At 38.5% G+C, this 21,533-nt stretch overlaps 1 protein-coding gene across 4 annotated transcripts in view; it reads right to left on the bottom strand.

Annotated features, from left to right (window-relative positions):
* Il15 (interleukin 15) overlaps positions 1-21,533 on the bottom strand; it is a 67,983-nt gene that overhangs the window by 4,289 nt on the left and 42,161 nt on the right. For 3 of the 4 annotated variants that reach the window (XM_051205878.1, XM_051205876.1, XM_051205877.1), the window contains exons 2-5: positions 8,194-8,289; positions 6,926-7,023; positions 5,943-6,027; positions 518-562 (exon numbers count right to left, since the gene is read on the bottom strand). In XM_051205878.1, coding sequence (XP_051061835.1) covers positions 518-562; positions 5,943-6,027; positions 6,926-7,023; positions 8,194-8,205 — 240 coding nt within the window. In that variant the 5' untranslated portion in view covers positions 8,206-8,289. The remainder of the gene's footprint in view (positions 1-517; positions 563-5,942; positions 6,028-6,925; positions 7,024-8,193; positions 8,290-21,533) is intronic. The other variant, XM_051205879.1, reaches the window with a different exon arrangement.

The following is a 21,533-nucleotide window of genomic DNA, read 5'->3' as shown; positions in this document are numbered from 1 at the left end:
GATTATAATGAAGCCAGTTTGTCATTTAGAAATTCTAGTACATTGTTTGCAATATGTTGTTATCACACAAAGACTCGTGAAAGAATTTCTTATAAGTGTTGTGATTTGTGCAAAATACAACACATGAATGCCCTCAAGCAAGTAGACATTATTGAAGATGGTGACAGACAACCACTAGGAATAATGGGTAATGGTGGAGACATTTGGATTAAATCATTTCACATGATTCTGGCTTCTAATTCTATGATGATCTAACTGCATCACAGAAACAGATGAGAGATTTTTTTTTTTTTGACATTGATAGAAACATATTTGTTTTCCATTGTGATTTGGCACCATTACAAAAGTAGCATTTATGTATCTTCCCACAAATCTAATGATCCCTTAGAAATGTCAGGGCTCAAATGCTATGAGAACCATGGTAAGTTAGATTTTAAAACTATAACTATTTCAGTGAAGTTATGGGAATATGGCTGAAAAACTGGAAAATAGCAGTTAAAAATTTAACTATACTCACATGAATGTCACTGTCAGTGTATAAAGTAGCATCAATATGAATAGACTGAAAGAGAAAAGAAGGTAATATGGAAAATTTAGGGATAATAACAACTTCCTATAAACAATAAATTTAGGCCTTTAAATTAATTTTGAATATTGCAATAATTTTAAGTTCCTGCAGTTGCAAGAGAACATATAGTGATCTGCTCTGATCCCATCTTTGTGTTACCATGCTTGTCCATGCTTAGCTACCACACTATTTTCTAACAGGGAAATTCATATTGAAGTATCTTTTCTCCCTTCTCCATATTTTACCAGTTTTATCCCCTTATCCAATCCTACACTTTTATTATTTCTAGAAAGTGAAAGAAATCAAACCATATCGAATGCAACATTTTAAGATTGGCCTTTTTAAAAATAACATTTTGAGCAGCTATGTTATAGGAAGAAAAAACCAGCAGGGTTCTTTCTCTCCATTATGATTCCAGTTCTCTCCATTGTTAATATACTGTATAGATTATGTGCATTTGTTATACCCTGTGTGAGAATGTTTGTACATAGCCACAGTTTGGTTGTTTAATGCCCCCAAATTCTTGGTTCTCCAGTGGAAATGGTGAAAGCTCTGACAAAGGGGGTCTAGGAGAGGGCCACAGGTCCCTGGGATGTGACTTTGAAGGGCAGTGTAGGACTCTCACCTCTTCGTATTTCCATATATATATATATATATATATATATATATATATATATATATATATGCAAGTACCCACCATTCTAAAAGCACACATTGTGGCTGCACCCTGTTACAGAGCACCCACACTCTACCTGTTCATCCTTCCCTGCCTCCTAATCCCTGCCAAACATCCATCTTTGTATTTGCTCTCTAATTTTGTCTTCTCCACAAGGACAAATAGTTGAAATCACACAGCATGAAGCCTTTTCAGATGTGGTTCTTTCACTGTGTGGTATTTTTCAAGGTGTTTGTTTCCTTGGCTTGCCCACCTATTTATTTTTGTCACTGAATAATACTGTACTGTATGGATGCACCAGAACAAAAACCACAGTGAATAAAAGTGGTGAGAGATTTGTTTTCAGTTCCAGGGACAAGCTGTTTTCTGCTCACTAGCTAGAGTAGTTTGTGGTATTCTAATACATAGTTTATATTAAGCTGAACAAGTTACCCTCCTGAGAAATTTTGACTTGAACTAATTCTATAGCAACTCATTGAAACTGCTATAATTTCATATGAGCTGGTTGGCGTGAATAAAGACATGGAATTTTCCCAAATTTTGAAGGCAATTGGTTTCAGAAGAATGTACCAGTAATGGTCTCCTAAGACTTCCCCCTTTCCCTCATCAACACCCATTTTGTCTTCTCTTAGTCTCCTCTGAGCATCATCTTTCTCCTGTGGGTACTTGTAGCATGGTGCTCGTCCATCTAAGGACATTGGCCATATTAGATTCAAATAATCCTAATCACCCTATTTTAACTTAAATGGACCCTTTAAAGGTCATGTATCAAAACACAATCATATTAAGAGGTATGGACAGTAATTAAGAAAGGAAAATCCACCCTGTATAAGAGGTGCTATATTTATCATGTCTTTTCTAAATCAATTGATATGATTTTCTCCTTAGGCTCTTCATATGTCAGACTGGAGTGACTGATTGATTGACTAATTGATTGAAATTCAAATAATGAAAATATTTGCATATTTAGAATAAACCCCATATGTTGATGATGTGTGATTCTTTTTATCTAATAAACTGATAGATCTGAGTAGTAATATTACTGAGGATTTTTATACTAAGTACATGAGAGTCATTTGCATTTGGTTTCATATTTCACATCAAGGTAAGATCATTTCTAGCAACCTGAGTGGGAGGAGCTTCCTTCCCCCAATATCCTAGAAGAGGCTAGGTACACCATTTGCAATTCTTGCAATATCTTTCAGGATGCTGGAATGAAGACAGCTATTATTGATACAGAACCTTCTAGGAGGTTCTGTATAGTGAATTTAATGATGCTTATGGTTTTTGTGGTACTTGAACCGTTGATTTCATGTGTTGGAGAGTTTGTATTATTTGATGAATTTGCCCATTTCCTCTAAGTTATTAGTGCAGAATCTGAGGTTACAGGATACTAAGGGAAACAACAGTGAATTTTATCTCTACAAATTCTATCAATCATCCATGGTACTGATGCTGTATATTATCTTATTAGTAGATGTATGTTAATTCGATTAATTTTTTTATGTTTCACTGACTTACCCACCTCTTTCCAGATTTCAGCGTCATTAATTTCTGTACTAAGATCTATCTTTTCCTCTCTCTACTTGTGCTGAATTTATTTTGTGATTCTTCTAATGTGGGGAGATGTAATTTAGGTTGCTGGTTTGACCTTAGCACTTTTCCTCTTTTCTAATACATGATTTGATTGTTAAAGTTTCTTCATCATTAACAGTTCTCATCTTAACGATTAGATTTCATTTTAATTTGGTTCTGTGTATTGTTTTTCATATATTTGAGACTCAGTCTTTAACCCATGAATTACTTAGAAATACATTATTTAACTTGTAAATTTGGGGTTTTGTTCTTTTATTTTTTTTTTCATTGTGTCTAAATATACTTTATGCACAATCAAAATTTTGGTAGTTTCAAGAACCTGACTTTGTGTCTCAGGATATATTTAGTGTTGGTAAATGTCCAATGGGAACTTTTAAGAGTTTGTTCTGATGCTGTTGGACATAATGCTTCATGCATAAAGTAAATCCCATTATTTGGTTTAGTTGGTTTTGTCATGGTTTCTATTTTTCTGGAATTTGTACTTAATAGTTTAGCTGGTTATTAGGCTGGAGACAGTGAAATACACATCTGTAATCATAAATTTGTCTGTTTCTCCTTTGAACTGTTAAATTTGTGAGTTAGGAATTTTGAGACTCTGTTGCTTAGTGCATATATATTAAGAATCAATGTTTTTTCTTCATGAATCTTCTTTTGTCATTAATGTTGCTCCTGGAGTTAGCAGCTATTTTTCCTATCATATTGACTTTACCTGATATTAATATAAGACTAACAATGGTCTTGATTGTGACTTCCCTCTTTTTAATATAATTCATGATTTTTCCTTGTATCTGGGTATAGTATCTGTTATGTTAGGAACATCTTGTCTTACTTAAGTATTCTGTTTTAATATGCAGTAAATCACCTGTTGAGATGTTTTGTCAACAGTCTGCCTTGCACTGTGTGCTGTGATTCTAATAGCAGCTCAGTTTCCAGGACCTCTATGGCCTTCCATTGTGATCCTCACTCATTGTGGTAAGGGTCACTTCTTCAGATCAGGTTCTCTGTCATCTTTGGTTGAGAATGGAAGACACTTACCAATAGGGACAAAACATACCTTCTAGTACTGTCATTTGGAATAGTATTCCTGAGCTTTCTTGACTATATTTAGTAGAAACTGATCCTATCTAGTACCTCTAGGCAAGAGAAGATTATCTATAATGCCCAGAAAAGATATTTCATTCTAACATTAATGCCTCATTGGGTCCCCTTCATGAAATATGTTTCCAGATAAGGAAAATGAGTTTCTGATTTGTGAGGAATGGAGCTCCTCGGGTTACATTACTTAGATATGCACTTACTTTTTTAATCCTTCAGTGGTTCCTTGAAAATTTTGTAGACTTTTAAAAATATATATTTATTATTCTTATAACTCCCCCATGTCCACATCCCTTCCCAACCATCTTTGTGTCATTGTCTTTTCATTTTTAAGTCCATGAAGTGCTGCCCATGTATTCCTCCTAGATGTATGGCCTCCACCTGAGCTAGATGATCCCACGGGGGCATCACCCTTAAAGAAAACTTGTTCTCCCTCTCTCAGCAACGTTTAATTGCTAATATGTCCTCAGATAGGAGTGAGCTTCAGGTCAACCTCTGCAGTTCATGATGGGATTCTATTTGGCTTGAGTTCATGTACATCTTGAATATGCTGTCACAGCTGCTATCAAATGTCCAACTTCCCTGTTGTATTGGGGGGGGGAACCCACTGTTTCTTTGTAGTCGTCTACTGACTCAGGCTCTTACAATTTTTCCAATACCTCTTCTACAAAGATTATCAAGTCTTGGGAAGATAGTTATGATATAAATGTCCCATTTAGAGCTGAGCATTCTACAGTCTCTCACTCTTTGCACCTTGACCAGTTGTGAGATTCTGTGTTATCACTATCTACTGCAAAGAGAAGCTTCTCTGATGAGGGTTAAGAGATGAACTAACCTATGGGTAGAGTGATAAGTCATTAGAAGTCACTTTCAGGCTACACAGTTAGCAGAACAATAGACATAAGTTCACTAGAACCTAGGATCTGTCTAGCTACAGGTTCTTAGCAATGATAAAGGTACAAGTTTTACTTGAAAGCAATGCTTTATGAGGCTTTGAAATTTCACATCATTCTTCATAAGCATTATTATTTCAAAAGATATCTCATGGGAGCTTATAAGAAGACATGAGACGCATACTTCATAGCCATCATATGTTCTTCTAGGGGAAAAATAACATCAATTATCTTACCCAGTATTAGCTCCTACATAACACAGTAATGAACCAGCTATGCAAGATGTGGCTAATGGCATGACTGTTTTGGATAACTAATTGGTTTCAGAAACTTCATGCCTGGAACTATAATCCTGATCAAAAGCCCTTGGCTGGGAGGTCGTACACCCGAGGGTAGATCCTGGTACTAATATTTACTTAATGACCATTCTGTCATCTTACCTTCTACATATTTATGGTTGTGTCCACAGACCTGGTATCCTATCAGCCTTGGTCACAGAAACGTCTTTCAGTGGGAAACAATCAGTGTTGAGGCAAGGTGTTGCCAAGAGAGCTGCACTAATTGAAATACCAGCCCTGCCCTCATCCTACCAAAACTCAGGGAACTCCAGTGTAAAGGAAGCATACAAATGTAAAGACCAGAACATGAAGAGGAGTGCAGTGAAATGCTGTCCCTTGGAAGTGATGTGGCCACCATGTGCATGAACACATAGTACTTTGTTACCTGCACAAGATCTAGTCTACCAAAATGACAGGAGAGCTTCCCCCCCCAAACACACACACAAGGAGTTATTGGTACTTGAGAACTCCTAGGGGAGGGAAAATTATTCTCTTTTGATGATGTTCCCATTCTTATTTTCCCGTGGATGACTACACAGCCATGTACATACTGGACTTGATAAAAGCAAGAAAGAAAAAAAACGATACAAAGTTGGGTGTGAACACGGTGGGGAAATAGAAGATGAGGTCTTAGGACTGAAAAGGGAAATGGATATGTTCATATGTTCACTATATTCACTTATGAAATTCTCAGAGTAAAAACTACTATACAAATGAATATATCAAATTACCAAATATAAACTTTAACCAAAAAGAAATGGAAGTCCAGTACTCACTTTGATAAGAGACTGAATGTATTTTAGATCACTTATCACATCTTTCCAGTTGGCTTCTGTTTTAGGGAGGCCTACACTGACACAGCTGAAAGAAAACACAAGACAAACACTTTGAAAGAGGGTGCTTTGTCTGACTGAGTACATAAACAAGAGAACAGCTAAGTTCATTATATTCTCCCTGGGGCGGGGGGGGGGGCGCGGATCCCAGACTGTTTTTGTCTCTGTGCAAACAACAGCATAGTGACAGAATAGAAACATCAAGTATATGGTACAACTTTGGTACTCTGAGCTAATTCAAGGAGGGTAGTCCACCCTTGAGGATTAGAGAAAAGCTAATTAGATAATTTGTAAGTAATCACATGCAGTTTATCACAATGAAACTGGAATAACATCTGATGTTTAGTATGCTCAATTAATGTTCCTGAATTATTAGTTTTCTTGAAGTACAGTTTCTGTGAGACTTTTAGGGTTAGTCTTTATCAGGTGACAACTGTGAGAATAATTGTCCCTTTCAGTATGTTAAATGCCTCTTTCATGATCTTCACAGAATCACTGAAGACCTAACTAAATATAAGATGGATGATCGCAAATTTGTTCACTTTGGTTAAAACTGAAATGTAACATCCAGAATAAAAGACACATTGATTAAGTGGCTGTGGAGTGGTTCTTGAAGCTTCAGGAAAAACAGTTATTCTCAGAAGGGTCATGGACAAAGCACGTCAGTCAATGGCAATCTGCCTAATGAGAACAGTGTACACTCATGACATCAATAAATGGGATACTTATAGCAAGAAGCCCAATTGCTGTGGAGAATAGAATACTGCCAATGTGTAGAATCCACAGTTTGTCATCATGCAGGCATCTCCACAGTTGCCTGCATGTCCTACACACAAGGAGCATAGTGCAGTCTCAACAGGAAGAAATTCAAAGACAAATGACCATGGCCATTAACATATAACAGTTTTAATTAAAGATAAAATTACCCCAAAATGAAGACATGAATGCCAGCCTCAGTTAAAAAATGACTGTTCAGAAGGAAACACAAGTAGCACGAGATGGATGTATTCCTCATATATGGTTTCTGAAAAACATAATCATGAATAATATGATAAAATATCTCTAGTTAAAAACATGTAAGAGTGCATTTTGGTTTTTTTTAGGTGTCCTTTCACAATCAACATTCTTTATCAGAAACAGTGAAATTTCAGTGAATCTTCTGTTTTGTTTTATTCTGATCTACAACTGTCTCAATGCACAAAACTGTCCAGTAGACACATCTTCAGTTGAACGACAATGGTAAACTGACATATTTAGCAAGTGACACACATATCCTTAGGACCAGTCAGCTCTTTCTGTCATCATTGACTTCCCTTCACCCTCCCTCCTTTTTAATAGACTACATATTACATACAGCACAGATTAGTAATGTTAAACAATAGCAAGCAACCAACTGAACATTAATTTCATGTGAGTATGTGGAAATTAAATACATTACTATCACATGGAGAAAAACAGGATAAAAATGAAACTAGTAAAGGTATTTGTGCATGATAGTGCATGCCATCAATCTCTGGCACTAGAAAGTCAGAGGCAAGTGAAACTTTGTGAGGTTGAGCCTGCTCTACATGGTGAATTCCAGGCTACCCAGAACTAAGTAGTGGCAAGACTCTGTCTCAAAAGAGAGAGGAGAGAGAGAGAGAGAGAGAGAGAGAGAGAGAGAGAGAGAGAGAGAGAGAGAGAGAGAGAGAGAGTCTGTCCTTTCCTGTTCTATCAGCCATGACATAGCAACTTTTCCTGGTTATTTAGAACATTATTTGTCTGAGACAGATCCGGACTTGACTCTTTGACCTGACTCTTTAGTGTTTTCAAAACTTTTGTAGTTACAGAGAAAAATGTCATACAATTCCTCAACCACTAGAAGTGTGTGTTCTATTTAGTCTCTGCTGAAAAGATGCTAATGCCAGACCTTGCCCTCAGAGGCATAATTTGTGTGGTATGTAGACATTTAGAGACCAAGGGAGACTGAGCTAAGTAAAATAATGCATTACAGATGGCACAGAGAGAACGTTAGTCTTATTTACAAAAACCCACACCACCTATCTATAAATTTAAGACAAAACTTGGGAAACAGATGTCGGTCATAGCCATAGGTGTTTAGAGAATAATCATGCATCTTATTATAAAATATAGCCGAGATTAAGGTGACTTTATAAGAAAAGCAATATGCTATTTTTGTCTGCTTTTTCCTTACCAAAATTTTCATTACTTAATGCCCAGGTAAATGCTTAAGTGTTGAAGAGCTGGCTATGGCGATGGGCTTCCAGCAGCTATCCATCCAGAACACCTCCTGGAACACAACCAGGGTAAAGCATGACATTCAAAACCACAAGTGGGCAAGTCAGAGGCAGGCAGGAAAAGACCTTTTGTATACGGAGCATCAGCTTTCCAAAGAGTACCCCACATGCTCCCTAAAACATGAACCATTACATCAAACACTCCTGAGAGCATTTGGGAAACCAATAAGACCTGATGACTACCAACTTTGCTGAATGCAAAGAACAGAGCATTCCTTTCTCACTATGTCTTGGATCTAACAGACCTCAGCACCGTATCAATTACAGTTAGAGGCATCTAAATACACAGACTCAAATAACCACCAATGAATGATCTATTTTACAGCAACAGTTACATCTGCAGGCTTCAAATAGATGTCTTAGGTTTGCTCTTCAAAATAATTCATTGGAACGCCATTTGTCAAATCCCTAAATAGCAGAATTGTAATTTTTTCTGACTCGAAGTGGAGGAACATGTGATTTTAAACAATCCCATTCAACTCAATTTCATTAAAATATTCAATCTCAAAATATTTCAAATATGGACAGTCCTCCTAAACTACATAAATTATCTTTTGCTTTGCTGGTACAATTTATCTCAATTAATTATCTTAATTTTTACACTTTTAAGATGTTTTCTAATGTGTAAATATTTGCTGTAAATCATGTGCAGAATATTACCCTTATTTCTACTGTGTGTGTGTGTGTGTGTGTGATTATTTGTATGACTGTGTGTCTTTGTATCTGCCTGTGAGTGTGCATCTGTGTGTGCTATTATGTGTGTGTGTGTGTGTGTGTGTGTGTGTGTGTGTGCACTATGCACATGCCATAACGCATGTGTAGAAGTCAGAGAAAAATTGTGGGAGACCCAATGGGTTTCTGGGATCAAACTTTAAGTCATCAGGCTTGACAGCAGGTACCATCACCTACCGAGCCATCTTATCATCCTGTATATGTACAATTTTTAAAGGGGAAAAAAACTAACATGCATCAGGGGCATAAAACAAGATACTAGAGGTGTGTGGGCAATGCCGGGCTTCTGTGCAGTCTTGACCCTATGTTCCATGTGGCTCTGGCATTATACGTCTCTTTCCAGCAGGGACTCATGTAGTAAGCTTGCATGTGCAAGGACCAGAAGCGCTGTGCCTTGTTTAAACCTATGGCTGATATTTGCCCCCAAAGCCTAGTCACCTGAACTCAGGATGGATAAGCAGTAAAGACTCCAGAGGCAGCTACATCTTCAAAGTCAGCCTTCATCCACCTTTGTGTGCTTAGTCTTTACTTTCTGACTTACACCTCAATAATGCTCCATTATCTTTTCCTTTAGTCTCCTGTTGTTCGTTATCTGGGACAGTGTTCTGACTGTAGTCTTTTTTACCAAGGACCATGACTTTCCAGTTCACCAGTAATAAGAGTTTCCTATATCTGTGTATGCTCTAGGCATGGTAATCTGCAAGTGACAATTTCAAACAGGCAAAGAAACTGAATTTAAAACTGTGCATGACAAATATGCAGGTTTTGTAAGAACAGACCAGAGTGGAGTAGGGAGCCTGAATGTAGTAAAGGCTGTGGAACAATATGCATGGGGTGTTTTCTTTCTATATTGTAAGCCTTTATAGGAAAGTGTTATTCTGATCCCATCTTTAAAAATGGGCAGATGGTAGCTATGAGTGAGGACTGAAGTAGTGTGACATTATGGAAAGCACCTGAGCAAGGACATGCACACCTAGCAGTATGTTTCCAGAGTGGTGAGTCAAGTTCTTAACAGCATGAAAGAGGAAGATACAGTGGGCATGCTGTCACTCCTGTACAAACCAGAGTCATGTTTTACCAAGGGCAGTGCAACAAGTAGTTCCTTCTTTCAAAATCTTGTTGTGTTAGTCATAATTACATGAGTGCCCACTACAGCTTGAAAGTAGTTACAGATGATAAATGGGGCTGGCCACAACCCAACTCAGTGTCAAATAGGTGGCTGGTGCCTCTGACTCCCCAACCATCTCTTGATAAATATTTGTTTTGCTGACAGTGTCTGGCCCTGTGGATCCCTTACTCCAGCCAGATTTAAACACAGCTGTGAAAGCCATAGCTTTGATGTCTTGCACCTTATACTGGCAATTTTTCAGTAATTGTTGTCAAGTAGCCCTTGGAAGTGGGTAGTGAGATTCTATAGGAATCCCACCTAGTACCCATTTGAAAAAGTTGTTATCAAAAAGCCAGCTTGGCTTACAATTTCACCGTGTGCTCTGTCCTTGTGTATACTTTCACTACAGGACATAGAAGTCTTTCTTTTAGGCACAAAATACAGTCTCAACAATTAGAAAAATCTCAAATTAAATCTGAGAAACTGTATGAGAAACTATGATTGTAAGTCAATAAAACTGAGTGAATTTGAATAATATGAGTTACACAGTTTTCAGCAATATCAGATTACCAAGCAATAGTAAATCAGTAACAAATAAAAATGACATAAATGCTGTTATAGCTACCAAGTGATCATTTAATTATCTTGGTATAAAAAATAAGTTATTATGAATATTTTAGTTAATTTAAATACCTATTATGTATTAATTACAGGGAGTTAAAAATCCAGTGAACACATGAAAAATATAACAAAGTATTAATAAGATACCAGCAAGTCAATGACATAGGAAAAGGTAATTAATAAAACATGATTTTTTGAAAGCAAGTTTGTTGAAAACTAAAGTAAAAATTTAATATACACATATTTAGATTAAAAATGGCCAGTAGGGGTATTGGCATAAAAATAGATAGGTAGACCAATGGAATCGAATTGTAAATCCTGATATTAATCCACACACCTATGAACAGCTGATTTTCTACAAAACAGCTAAAATTATACAATGGGGCAAGGACAGCATCTTCAACAAATGGTGCTGGCACAATTGGATGAGGGTGTGTAGAAGACTGCAGATAGACCCATGTCTGTCCCTATGCACAAAACTCAAGTCCAAATGGATCAAAGACCTCAACATCAATCCAGCCACATTGAACCTCTTAGAAGAGAAAGTAGGAGGTACCCTTGAACAAATTGGGATAGGAGACCACTTCTTGAACATAACTCCAGGGGCACAGACACTGAAAGAAACAATTAATAAATGGGACCTCTTCAAACTTAGAAGCTTCTGTAAGGCAAAAGACACAGTCGACAAGACCAAATGGCAGCCCACAGACTGGGAAAAGATTTTCACCAACCCTATATCCGACAAAGGGCTGATCTCCAAAATACACAAAGAACTCAAGAAACTAGTCAACAAAACATCAAATAACCCTATTAAAAAAATGGGGTACAGAACTGAAGAAAGAATTCTCAATGGAGGAAATCAAAAAGGCTGAAAGACACTTAAGAAAATGCTCCACATCCTTAGCTATCAGGGAAATGCAAATCAAAACAACTTTGAGATATCATCTTACCCCTGCCAGAATGGCTAAAATTAGAAACACCAGTGATGACTCATATTGGAGAGGATGTGGAGAAAGTGGAACACTCCTCCACTGCTGGTGGGAGTGCAAACTCATACAGCCATTTTGGAGATCAGTATGGCGGTTCCTTAGGAAAATGGGAATTAGTTTACCACAGGACCCGGAAATCCCCCCTTAGGCATATACCCAAAGGATTCACATCCATGCAACAAAGACATCTGTTCAACTATGTTCATAGCAGCACTATTCGTAATAGCAAGAACCTGGAAGCAACCTAGATGCCCCTCAATTGAAGAATGGTTAATGAAGATGTGGCACATCTACACAATGGAATACTACTCTGCAGAAAAAAATAATGGTATCTTGAAATTTGCAGGCAAGTGGATGGCACTTGAAGAAACCATCCTGAATGAGGTAACCCAGTCACAAAAAGAGGAACACAGTATGTACTCACTCATATATGGATTTTAGACCTAGATCAAATGATCACCAGCCTATAATTCACATCACCAGACGAACTAGGATACAAGGTGTATTCTAAGAGATTCATATAAAGTCCCTCACAGAACTGGGAATGGACAAGTCCCCCAGAGCTCAGGTGAAGTGGGGGAGGACAGCTAATGGAGAGAGAAGTAGGAGAAAACGAGGGGGAGGAAAGGAAAACCTGTGCGACCAGGAAGATTGAGCCTGGTTAGGAATAGAAGATAGGAAAGAGAGAGAGACAGAGACAGAGACAGAGAGAGAGAACATAAAAGAGGGAGCCAATATTGGTTTGAAGATAAAATTGAACACAAAGAAAGGTCGAGAGAACTACAAGACTACTCCCAACTAACAATCTCAGCTTCCGTGGAAAGGCTATCATAAATGCCCTTCCCGGAGAGTGAGATCAACAACTAACTTCTCCATGGAGCCCTCAACTAATACCTGTTGAAAATAGGAGCAAACACCTATACATAAACACTGAGTCGAACTAGAACCCAGAAGAAGATGCAGAGGACAAGACCACGCGGCAGAAGCACATAGAGACAGCTTACCTGAACAAGGAGGAGCTAACAGCCACTAGACTGAGAGCTGGGAAGCCATCAGGGGACTGACTTGGGCCCCCCTGAATATGGGTCTCAGCCAGAAGGTCTGAGCAGTCTAAGAGACCTCAGACAGTGGAGCCAGGATGTATCCCTGGTGCACAAAAGGACTTTGCAAACATCCCCCATGGAGGGATAACTGCCTTAATCTAGAGACAGGAGAGAAGCCCTAGTCCCTACTTCACAGGACCTGTCAGATCTACATGACCCCAACTGGATGGCATTCCCCAACATATGAAATTGGGGTGGGAGGATGGGAGGGGATGGTGGTTAGAGTGCATGTGAGAGGGCAGAGAGGGTAAAAGGGAGGGAAGGAGAGAGGGAGGGCTGGGGGAAGGGAGGGAGGGAGGGAGAGGGAACTGGGATCGACATGTAAAATAATAAATTAAATTAAAAAAAATGCTTTGACTCCAAAATTTAAGTTGAAGGACAAGTTACTGGGGAAAAGGATTTCTATTTTTGTTTCCACAGAAAATGAAAAGATGTGGATTCCTTCCAGACTAATGTGGTTTGATCACGCCAGACCGCCTGAAACAGAGTACAAGCTAATCCTACATTCAAAACAGCTGGACAAAACAGCCCTACAGACTACAGCCAGGATATATGAATCTTCTTCGAATCCCCCCAAGACAGTGCCCCTTACCAGCAGGAAGTAGTTTGGAAAGAACGACGCCCAAATTCCCAAATATTGTGTATAAATGTTTGTTTTCATTTAATTGGACTTTGTTATATAAAATTAAATAAAATAAAAAAGGAATTAATTAGAAAAAAATGGCCAGTATGAATATGATTTAAATAAATTATACATTCTTGAAAATCAGTCTGAACACTGACATTCTAAGTAAATACAAAGCAGTCCCCCAAGAAAGTGAAGTAAATCAGATTATATTAATATCCTCAGAATACACTAAAATCTAGATAAAATTCATGAAATAGGAAATCTCTGAATCTTTCACACATTTCTTTTCCAAAAAGTCAAGAAATCCTGTGTATTTTACATTTTGTTTTGGTTTGGTTTTGATTTTTCAAGACAAGGTTTCTCTGTAGCTTTGAAGCCTGTCCTGGAACTCTCTCTAGACCAGGCTGGCCTCAAACTCACAGAGATCCACCTGCCTCTGCCTTCTGAGTGCTGAGATTTATCATGGTTTAATAAGAATAGGAAAAACAGATAGGCTGAATAGATGTTTATTCAGGGAGAAATAACTTACAACAGAGATAGATGAACACCAGCAGGTTCCAGGTCCCAAGGATGACTCCAGATGATCTCTCTCCCTGTCCAGCAAGAGAGTCCTCTGGGGCCCTTTCCCCAGATCTAGCTCCTCAGGTCATGTCCACCCCTGTTCCTACCCCCAATGGGTGTGGTCAGTGCCACAAGTACTTATAAAGTGAATATCTCACTACAAGGATTCAAGGTGTGTGCCACCAACACCCAGCAAGAAATCTGTGTATTCTTGGAGTAATGTAAAATTACCCTAATTCAGAAACACCAAAATCTGATATCAAAATGAATTCCCCAAATAAAATATAATAAATTTCATCCAGGAATATGTCAAGAGAATAACGTAAATGGGTTTTTATCCTTGAGGTGCAGATGATTGGTTCTTGCCATTGACAGTATTTCATAGACTAAAGGATAAAAGACATTTATTTGTTCTTGTAGGTAAAGAAAATACTTAATAAGTTAAGATAAATTCCTTAAAACAACAGTCAAAATATGCTCTGAAGAAGGCCACTAGGATAAAAAAAAAAAAAAAAACAGGTTCTGGCAGACATGAGTATTTATCGGAAGTTTAAGGGATGGAAGGATTGAAAACATAACAGGTGGCATAAAACCATGAGTTCAAAAAAGACAAAGCTGGGAGACATGGTGAGGGGAAATGGCAGATAGCAAGGGAAAGAATAACACCGGCCCGTGCTTCCATGTGGGCTTAGGTGAAGGGGGTCTGACTGCTTTAGCTTGCTGGTCACAGCTGACAAGACCATACAGCAAACAATTACAACATTCCTGTGCACACTGAAAACCTGCTCTCCTGAATGCAAGCAGAATTTTGTACTTTGGTTTGGTTATTTCTGAAACAGGGTCACAATATTCTAAATTACCTACATCCTCATTCCAAGAAAAGCTATTATTAAAAAGATTTGTTTGTGCTTTTACAAAATGGATGGCATTTCAGGTCTCCGGGGCACATTTTTACACCTGCAGTACAATGGGACATGCCTTCAGGGTAGACTGAGGGGCAGGGGGAGGGACACATGATACACACTGTAACTAAAATAGTCTGGCACCTCCAAGAATACAGGAGCTATAACTGTAGGGCCTTTGTAGAGCTCTGAAGCTGAGACACCCTTGGTTCTTCTACTTTAGGAAACAAGACAGGGATCAAAAATTTTGCAAGTATTTTTCATCTACCCTCACTCCCCCTCAAGGTGCACTGGAGGAAAGTGAGCCCTGGGAAATATATGTCCAACAATTAGGATACAATGGTCTTTATTCCTTGGGAAAAGCAGCCATACAGCTACATTCATGAGTGGGGGAAATGGGCATTCCTACCTCAATACAATCTGTTTCTAGTGTAATTATGAATCATTAAACATAAACTTTCTTGGGTTAGACATTTAAAGCTCCCCTTTTGCAAAATTTAGGGCAGAGGATTGAAGTAAAGTAGACAAAGACTTACTCCTGGGCCACAGTCCATTTGCTAAAAGAAGACATTTGTAATCTGTCAATGAAAGAGTAAAATGAACATTATTGTGCTCTTCAGATATAAGCAGATTCACCTCAGCAAGGTAAACTCCAGACAGGCCGATTTGGCACAGTATTCTGGAATGTAGCAGCAGCTGTTTTCCTGACAAAACTTCAGGCAGGCCTGCCGTGAAGGTGTGCAGGTTGCCCAGAGTGGTGCTCATATTTTGCCTAAAAGTCATCATGACTTAGCAGCAAGCATATAATCAACATTTCCTTCCATCTGTCCACTTCCCAGTGACAACGTAAGGTGTAGACTGTTTAGTAACTGTAAGCATGTAAACACAGGGGTCCAGGACCTGACTTCCTAAGCCCATGGTATTTCACACCCTCTCACCATGTTTCACAGTAAGACTGTTGAGCAGGTGAGGCAGAGAAGTCTAAAGGAGCAGGCTGGATGTTAAATGTAATATAGTTCTGTGCCAATTGGTATTTTTCAGACTTTTACCATTTGGCATTTGTGATTGCTTTTCCCTTTCTAAAGAAGTGTATTAAAGTGTTCTAATTTTACCCTTAACTTGGGATTCACTTTCTTGGATAGCCTGTACAGTTTAATCTTGGCTGTCAACTTGTTTAGCTTGCAGTCAGTTAAGAGAAATGCTTATGGAAGGGTCTAGAAAACTATTTCCTTTAAGGCATGGTGAGGAGGGTAGACCATCCCCAAGAATAGGTAAATAAAACCTCCTTGTAGTCAGAGAGATAAAGTTACCTTTTGGCTGTTTGCCTGCTCTCTTTGCTGGTGAATATATCTACACTGATGCTGCCTCTGCTGCTGTCATTCTTCAGTGACATGGGACCCAGCTTCTTCGGTCTTCAGTCATGGCCTTAATAGGAGCCTTTCAAGTCTTCATCCTCAAATTGGCACTTCTGAGGCATGTGGACTGAGCAGTCATCTTTCCAGTGTGCAGAGTCTATTAAACTCCCTAGCCCTAGTTGTGTAAGCCAAACTAATAACTACATTCTGCACTAGTGAGTCAATCTATCAGTTCTGTTCTGTAAAGAAACCAGATGAACAAGAACCCAAACACTGCAGAAGTTTAAGTCCATGAACCAGATCCCCTGGGCTAATACCTAGACATGCTTCCAAGCAGCTCAGCTTGGAAGATGAGCTGTCTCCCAACTCTCCAATTGATCTCATCTTATATTGCTTCCCATTTCTTTTCAGGGGGAAGAAGATGACATAATCATTTCCATGGTGGGTTCAGGTTACCATGAAGATAATGATAAAATGCATATAGTGTATAAATTAGCTACAAATGCACATGCAATAAAATGTCATGATGGAAAGGAGAAACATATGTATCATGGGAACATGAGTAATAAGTAATATCAAATACACGTATCTCAAAAGAGTAGAGGCTTTGAAATCAAGTGGTAAAGGAGGTAGATATTAAAAGTGGATAGACTTTGAATAGGAAAGAGTTTAGTGCATGAAACCACTTTAAAATCTGATTCCTGCAACAATGCACTATCTGAAGAGGCAGTGAGGAAAGTTGAGAGATATATGTGTGAACAGAAGCATGGCACCAGGCTGCCTGTGGCATTCACAATCAAACTGAAGAGTTGGGGTGAATATTGTAGGTGATGGGAAGCACTAAACTGAGCAATCTGAATAATCTGGATGATGGGAACCACTAATCAGAAGGATCTGACTGAATATTCCAGATTATGGGAAGCACTACACTGCGGAAATTTATTGCATATTCTAGATGATGGGAAGCACTCTGGTTCCTTAGACAGTGATGTTGAGCAAGAGGAATTCAATGTGGTATTTTGAAAATTTGGCTACAATAATAACTTAGCCCAGGAGTTTACTTCTCAGATAAACTGTGGCTCTAACATAATAAACAGCTCTTCTGCTTGAATGAGTTATCTAACAACTCTTGGTGATCTGCATTCATTCATTATAGGAATGAGAGGATATTGGTGCTGGAAATATGAGAACTAAGTTGGTTGCACGTGAAGGTTACATGTTAGCAGCTAACTCTGTAAGAACAGGTTGGTCACTACCAATTAAGACCCTCACATGAACTCTCTATGTTTCCCCAAAACATAGGCTGAAAAGAAGCTCCTAGGAGGATGGCTTTAGGTTGTTGCTCTGTATCAGATCAAATATTTGCTGCATCATGTTTTTGTTCATCTTGACCTCTACGCTGAAGCTAGTCATTAATCTCTCCACAAATCTATCCTCGGTATTTCTAGCTCATGACACCTTTAGAAATCTCAGTAGAGATAAAAGTAGAAAAGATTTGTCTGAAAATGTCTTTTAAACCATTTCTTTCATCTAACGCAGGCTTTTGTATCTTTAAATTTACCTTCTCATTTTATACAACTGTTATTCTAAGAACCAAACAAGAAAAAACTGGAATAGTATCCTTTACTTTTCTCTTCTCACAGACTGATTTCAAGATCCTTACTCTTGATGTCACACTCTACGGATACTCAAGTTTCTTGTGTAAGATGGTAGAGTACTTGCTCACATTTTTTGTTGCTTTGCTTGTTTCTTTTGTTGTTTTGTTTTTGTTTTTAGAGACAGGGTTTCTCTGTAGCTTTGGAAGCTATTCTGGAACTACCTCTTCCAGACAAGACTGGCCTCGAACACACAGAGATCTGCCAGTCTCTGCCTCCTGGATGCTGGGATTAAAGGCATGCACTACTACCACCCAACCTCTTGTTCACGTTTCAAAGCATCTCAACATTACCCATAATAGTATATGCAGTGTCAGTGCTATGGACATGAATATCCTAAAATGGTCAAGACAAAATGACAAGGAGAAAAATCTACACAGGGTCAGATGCTTTCCCCAAATCCATCCAATCTGTGCTTATTGGATCCTGGTGTTAAGCCTAGGAAAAAGTCAACTTTCCATGCAAAGAGAGAGAAGTGAACCAGGAGTTGTTACAGTATTCATGTTAACTGAATAACTTGTTCCAACTTCCTACAGTGATGAACAACCAAGAGGAGAGGCCATCTGCATTCCACTCTAACAACAGTTTATAACACCACATTGTCTTCCACCCCGTAATGTCTCAGAACTTTCAGAGACTGCTCTCCACTCCATCTGGGCTACTGTGCAGAAGGGAGCCACACTGCTTAGCTTTCAGAGCCTACAGATGAAACCACACATCTTGCACCACTGACCCCCTGATTTGAACAAAGTACCTCTGAAAAATATAACCAAGCCAGAATTTTATGATTAAAATGGCTTGTATCAAATGTCTGATGGAGAAAATAAATACTTTTATTAAGAATTTTATATGGAGAATGCAATTATCAATATTTCCCACAGTTGAACTGCTTAATAAAACTAGAAAATTTGTCAATATTAAATATTTCTCTTAAAGTTATATTACAATTTAAAATGTTTACTTTAGTGTTAGTTATGCACATGTGCACACGAATGCAATAGCTGGAGACGCCACAAGATGACATCAGATAACCCAAAATTTAAGTTACAGTTGGTTGCTAGGCACCTGATTTGAGTGTTGGAAACCAAATTTGGATATTCTGCAAGAGTAGAAAACACGCTTGGTTGCAAAACCACCTCTTCCCCCCCACCCCCACAAGAAAAAGCATACCTTAACTTCAGAAGTACATAAGGTGGCAGTTGGTTTATTAGCAACTTGAACATGATGGTGATAATTAAGCTTAATATTGTTGGTATCTGAGCAAATGTTTAGAAAAAAAATACAGCTCAGCAAGATAGTTTGAAAGGAGAAAGCACATATAGGAGCAATCCCACATTACTAATCTCTTCCACACAGAAGAGCAGTTCAGTTGTTCCAATACTCACAATTTAGAATTAGAAAAATTGTCTACAAAACTCATATATCAGCTGATGTTACTCCAATAACTTTGTATACTAAATTGTAGTCTACAGACAGTATACTACCAGCAGAAAACAGTGGCTCTTGACCTCAGCATCCACAAAAATGGATCATTGTCTAGGAACTGCACACAGCCTATGAAAAACTCTCTCTGCAGGCAACAAATGACTTGGCTAAGGTAACCCCAGAAATATTGTACACTTCTCACCAAAAAAGAGTCTTCTTGCACTTAGGAAACCAGTCAAGTGTTTCCCTTGGGGAGAAGAGTTTCCTCAGAACCCAGTAGAAACAGAAGAAACATAACTTATACAGTGGAAGGTGCACTAAGAATCTGGTTGCCTCATTCCAGCTACTTCAGTCACCCAGGACTGGGCTAGAATGGAATCTTATCAAGCATGGGCAGAAAAGAAAATTTATTTCCTGATCACAGATAGCATTTTGGTATCAGTACTGCTTGTGGCATAACTCACAAATAAACAGCTAGTTGGGATCACTTATTACTCATTTGTTTATTTATTTATTTATTATTTTTAAAGAAAAATGTAGAGAGATTGCATTGTTGTTCAGTTTCCTTTTGAACACCAAGTGTCCTGGCTAGTTTTATATCAACTTGATGCAAGCTAGAATCATCAGAGAGGAAGGAAACTCAACTGAGAAAATGCCTCCAAAAATTAGGAGGCAAGCAAACGTTTAGGACATTTTCTTAATTAGTGATTGATGGGAAAGGGCCCAGTCCCTTGTAGGTGCTATCTCTGCATCAGTTCTTCTGGTTTTGAGCTTCTCACTGGTTTCCCACGATAGACTTTGGTTCAGGATTTGTGAGCCAAATATACCCTTCCCTTTCCAAGTTGCCTTTGGTCATCATATTACATCCCAGAAATAGTAACCATGTCTAAGAAACCTGCCTCCAGACCAAATGCCTTTTATTACCATTTAAAGAATTTCTGCTTCATTTTGTGCACGTTAATCACACATGCCAATTCCTGAAAAAAAAAACTGAAAGGAATAGAGCTTTTCATGACTCATCTCACAGAAGAATTCAAAGCAACATCCAAAAGTATTTGATGGAAGAGAGGAAGCAAAGAAAGAAGTGAGGACAGAAAAGAGGGAGTAGGAACAAAGGAAATTGTGTTATAATGTGTTATATGTACTTTATCACACATCATTCAATTAAGACAGAACAGAACCACTATTTCGTGGAACTAAAGGACACATTGGGTGTGAACCAGCATATGTCAGCACATAAGAGCACAAAGCTATGACCCTAAGTTGGTAAGGGCATTTGCAGCCAAGTTTTGGGACCTGAGTTTAGTCCTCTGGACACACATTGTGAAAGGAAAAGTAATATATTTCTTTAAGAGAAAGAAAAGGTTGAAACAAGGATTTGTAACAAGGGGGAACTGAAATGAAATTATATTCGCTGCAGTGAAATAACTTGTGAGCTGTTCAATAGATATCAAGGACCCATATAATTTGAAGTCTGTCTCAGTAGCTATGTCTGGAGTAGGAAAGGGGGAAATGTTAAATGATATTTGGTCCTTGTTGTTTCAAATGTCCAAGAAGGGTAACCCAAAGGCTGGGTTTCCATGCACAGGAAGGTGAGTTGAGTAGACAGTGTAGCTCTTCCCTACAGGAGGCTGGTGGGAAAGCTGTCCTGAAGAAGAGTCACTACTGCTATGAAGGGTATCCAAACACCCAAGATAGACACAGCCCTGAGTAAAACTAACACTCGGTGCTGAACTGTTAATAGCAAACAGAATGGCAACACATAAAAACGCCTTCCGATCAAATTTTATGGAAGTTTACTTTATAGCCCTGACATCAAACCCTCTCCAGGAAGCAGCTTTACAACAATGCTTTCCATCAACGTCTTGACAGGAACCACCCAGATATTTGAAAATAAGAAATGAAAACAGTGACATAACATTTATTTCATAGAAGGAAGCACATAGACTGAGGAGAGCATACTTCCGGAAACAATGTTGATGGCATATTCCTCCCTGTCTCTCTCACACACAGTCATACTTCTCCCTCCCTCCAGCTACAATAAAACCTCATGCTATCCAGCTAGACAATCAGCACACTAGCTGCCAAATCGCATGGCCTCTGTTGTCTCCCTAACAGAAGCCTACAGCTTTATGAAGCCATGTACTAACAGAATGGC

The sequence above is a fragment of the Phodopus roborovskii genome, unplaced genomic scaffold (assembly GCF_943737965.1).
Source record: "Phodopus roborovskii unplaced genomic scaffold, PHOROB, whole genome shotgun sequence".
Taxonomy (NCBI): domain Eukaryota; kingdom Metazoa; phylum Chordata; class Mammalia; order Rodentia; family Cricetidae; genus Phodopus; species Phodopus roborovskii.
The sequence above is the reverse complement of the archived record's forward strand: the minus strand, read 5'-3'. Positions and strand labels throughout refer to the sequence as shown.